Source organism: Camelina sativa, chromosome 9 (assembly GCF_000633955.1).
Source record: "Camelina sativa cultivar DH55 chromosome 9, Cs, whole genome shotgun sequence".
Taxonomy (NCBI): Eukaryota; Viridiplantae; Streptophyta; class Magnoliopsida; order Brassicales; family Brassicaceae; genus Camelina; species Camelina sativa.
The window spans coordinates 3660327-3663898 of NC_025693.1; the positions used below are offsets into that span (position 1 = coordinate 3660327).

General features: G+C 35.6%; 1 protein-coding gene across 1 annotated transcript; it reads left to right on the forward strand.

Moving 5' to 3' along the window:
* Nucleotides 627–3572, forward strand: LOC104710386 (serine/threonine protein phosphatase 2A 59 kDa regulatory subunit B' eta isoform). The gene is made up of 4 exons (XM_010426961.2): nucleotides 627–778; nucleotides 969–1084; nucleotides 1189–2532; nucleotides 3097–3572. The coding sequence occupies exons 3-4, from the start codon at nucleotides 1285–1287 to the stop codon at nucleotides 3400–3402; spliced, it is 1554 nt and encodes a 517-aa protein (XP_010425263.1). The 5' UTR covers nucleotides 627–778; nucleotides 969–1084; nucleotides 1189–1284; the 3' UTR covers nucleotides 3403–3572.

Here is a 3572-nt window from a genome sequence, read left to right on the forward strand (position 1 = left end):
TGTTATTGAACTGATGATTTAAAAATCTACTTTAAAATCCACTGTTATTCAAAACAGTTTTGTGGATTAGGATTTTAATAATTTTTAGGATTCTGGAGGATTCTAGAGGATTTGTTTAGTTAAAAATACAGAAATCCAAATCTCATGGTTTTAGGTGGGATTTGAAAGAATTTTACAGAAAATCATATGAACTTCCCTAAAATCTATCAAAATTCTAAATTTACTAAATCCCATCAAATTCTCCAAAATCATGGTTTGAATACACCCCCCTTAGTTTCAAACATCCTCATCCATGTTTAAACTAGGAAGAGTTCATTGGTTAGTGGCACTTAGCCGTCTAGCTAAACAAAAACGACGTCGTACGTGAGTGCATAGAAATGTAATGTAAGTGCCCGCTTCAAAAATTCGTAATCATAAAAAAAAACACAAGTATTATGAATAAATATTAAAAAAATAAAAAAGTTTGATCGATGAAATCTAAACCGTTGGATCAAACCATCGAATTATAAAACTGGATCACGAGAATAATAAAAAGAAAAAAAAAGAAAAAGAACAAAAAATTAAAAAAAAAAAAGAAAGCAGAAAATTCATCTCCTTTGATAGAAAATAAAATAAAAATTCATACTTCCAAAAGGAAAGGGGAAAAAACGAAAAAAAAAAAAAAAAACATTTTCTCAAGTCAACAAACAACAAACGAAGGTTTGAAGAACTTTGAATGTTGTTATCATCATCATTATCATCATCATCATCATCATCATCGTTGTAAAATCGTATCTGGGTATTTTTCTCCTGTTGACCTTTCTCTAATTGTGTCATCTGGTGCGATTTTGTTTTAGCTATCGAAGCCCTTCGTCGTATAGTCTCCTCTTGTCTGTAAAATCAATCTAATTGGTTCTTTCGGGAATGTGAAAGCTTTTGTCTTTGTATTCGTTTTCTGATTGTTCTTTTCTTTTGGATTGTTTTTTCAGAACTCGAATCGCATATAAAGTTCGAATTTTTTTCGTTAGATTGTATACAAAAGGGCGTGATTAAGGAATACATATAAAAAGGGGAAAGTTTTGGGATTTTTTAATCTCGATCTCAGGTTTGTGATTTGATTCTGTTTCTTAATTTTGTCAGGTTTGATCTAAAATTGTGGCTTTTTTTTTTTCTAATTTGATGGATTTGGTTTCTTCTTCTTCTATCTAGGTGTTTAGTTTGGTGATGTGGTTAGAGAAATCTGAATTCTGGTGTTGAGAAAGAAAAAAAAGAACACATTTGGTGTGTTTTTTTGGGTTTTGAATTATGTGGAAACAGATTCTAAGTAAGCTTCCTACTAAAAAGTCTTCCAAGCACGAACATCGTGGACGTGAACACGGTGGCCATGGCCATTCTTCTTCTTCATCTCATGCTTCAGGTGCCTCTACTTCCAAAACCAGTGATAATGGTACAGGGAAATCACATGCTAAGAATGCTCCACCTGGTGGCAAATCCACTTCTTCTGACTCGGGTTTTAAAGATGGGAATCTAAAGAGCAGTGTGAATAACAACAACAACAACAGTAACAACAGCAACAGTAATGGAGTTTTCACTCCTTATGAAGCATTGCCGAGTTTTAAAGACGTTCCAAACACGGAAAAGCAGACTCTGTTCATAAAAAAGTTAAATTTGTGCCGTGTAGTGTTTGATTTCACGGATCCTACAAAGAACATCAAGGAAAAAGAGATTAAGAGGCAGACATTGCTGGAGCTTGTGGACTACGTGAATGCTCCTAATGGAAAGTTTAGTGAAGTTGGTATCCAAGAAGTCGTTCGAATGGTCTCTGCTAACATTTTTAGAACGCTGAATCCTCAACCACGGGAAAATAAAGTTATTGATGCCTTAGATCTAGAGGAGGAAGAACCTTCCATGGATCTTGCCTGGCCTCACTTGCAGCTTGTGTATGAGCTTTTCTTGAGGTTTGTTGCTTCGCCTGAAACTGACACCAAGTTGGCTAAGAGATATATAGACCAATCTTTTGTCTTGCGGTTACTAGATTTATTTGATTCCGAGGATCCTAGAGAAAGAGATTGTTTGAAAACCATTCTCCATCGTATCTATGGTAAATTTATGGTACACCGGCCTTTCATCAGGAAATCCATAAACAACATCTTCTATAGGTTTGTTTTTGAGACAGAGAAACATAATGGGATTGCTGAGTTTCTAGAGATCTTGGGAAGTATCATCAACGGATTTGCTCTTCCCTTGAAAGAAGAGCACAAAGTGTTTCTTGTTCGAGTTTTGATACCTCTCCACAAACCGAAATGCTTGCAAATGTATCATCAGCAACTGTCTTATTGTATCACACAGTTTGTGGAAAAGGATTGCAAACTTGCTGATACGGTTATAAGAGGATTGTTGAAATACTGGCCTGTGACAAATAGTTCTAAAGAAGTCATGTTTCTGAATGAGTTGGAGGAAGTACTCGAAGCAACTCAGCCACCAGAATTCCAACGGTGCATGGTACCACTGTTTCGCCAAATAGCTCGATGTTTGAACAGTCTGCATTTTCAGGTACCTATCATTCTCCAATCTTTCTGAAATTATAGAGCCTTATACAGTTGTTTCTAAACTCGTGAATGTCCCATTTACTTTGACATTTCCTACAAAAGGCTCTGTTGCTGTTAGTGCTTTGGTTTGACATTCGCTAGGTCATATCGTTTTGACATACTTTAACTGTAACAGTCTTTGGCCTGTGTATATTGTTACCAGCTTACTGGAAATCGTTATAGCTTATAATACTGTTGTATCAATATATTAAATGGAAGAGTTGGGTTTGCAGTATTGAAAGTATAAATGTATAGGACGGTTGTATTCAGCTCTGGGTGATAATACTTAAGCAGTTTCTGAGCTAAAATTGAATTTTTAGCCTATTGTTTTAAGTCAAAAGTTACAAAAATGGTAAAAAGTATTTCGAGTTTAAAGGCATCTGTTGTGGCTAAACAGTGACTGCACATGTCCCACGGAAAAAAGGTTGTTCATGTCATATAAGTCTAGTTGGTTCAGGATCTAGTGCATTGTGACTAAAGTTTCAATCTTTGTTTCAGTGTATTACATACATCTGTCTGATATTTGCAGGTTGCAGAGAGAGCTTTATTCTTATGGAACAACAATCACATTGAGAATTTGATAATGCAGAACCGTAAAGTTATTCTTCCAATTATATTCCCTGCCTTGGAGAGAAACGCGCAGAAACATTGGAACCAAGCTGTTCATAGCTTGACACTAAACGTGCGAAAGATATTTCATGACCAGGACCCTGAGTTGTTCAAAGAATGCCTTGCTAAGTTCAAGGAAGATGAATCAAAAGCAGCCGAAACCGAAGCAAAACGGGAAGCCACTTGGAAACGTTTGGAAGAACTTGGGGTACAAAAAGCTTCATAAAGTTAGAGAGCTGTAGACAAGAAATCTTCTGTATCTTCTATTGGAATTGGCATGTTCTTCGGATACATACTTCAGAAGAGAAAAGTTTCATATTTGGTCTCTTCCTTTGAAGGAAAAGGAAACTCAAGATGTAAGATTTGTTCCCGTTTTGATTTCCATTATTTTTATTT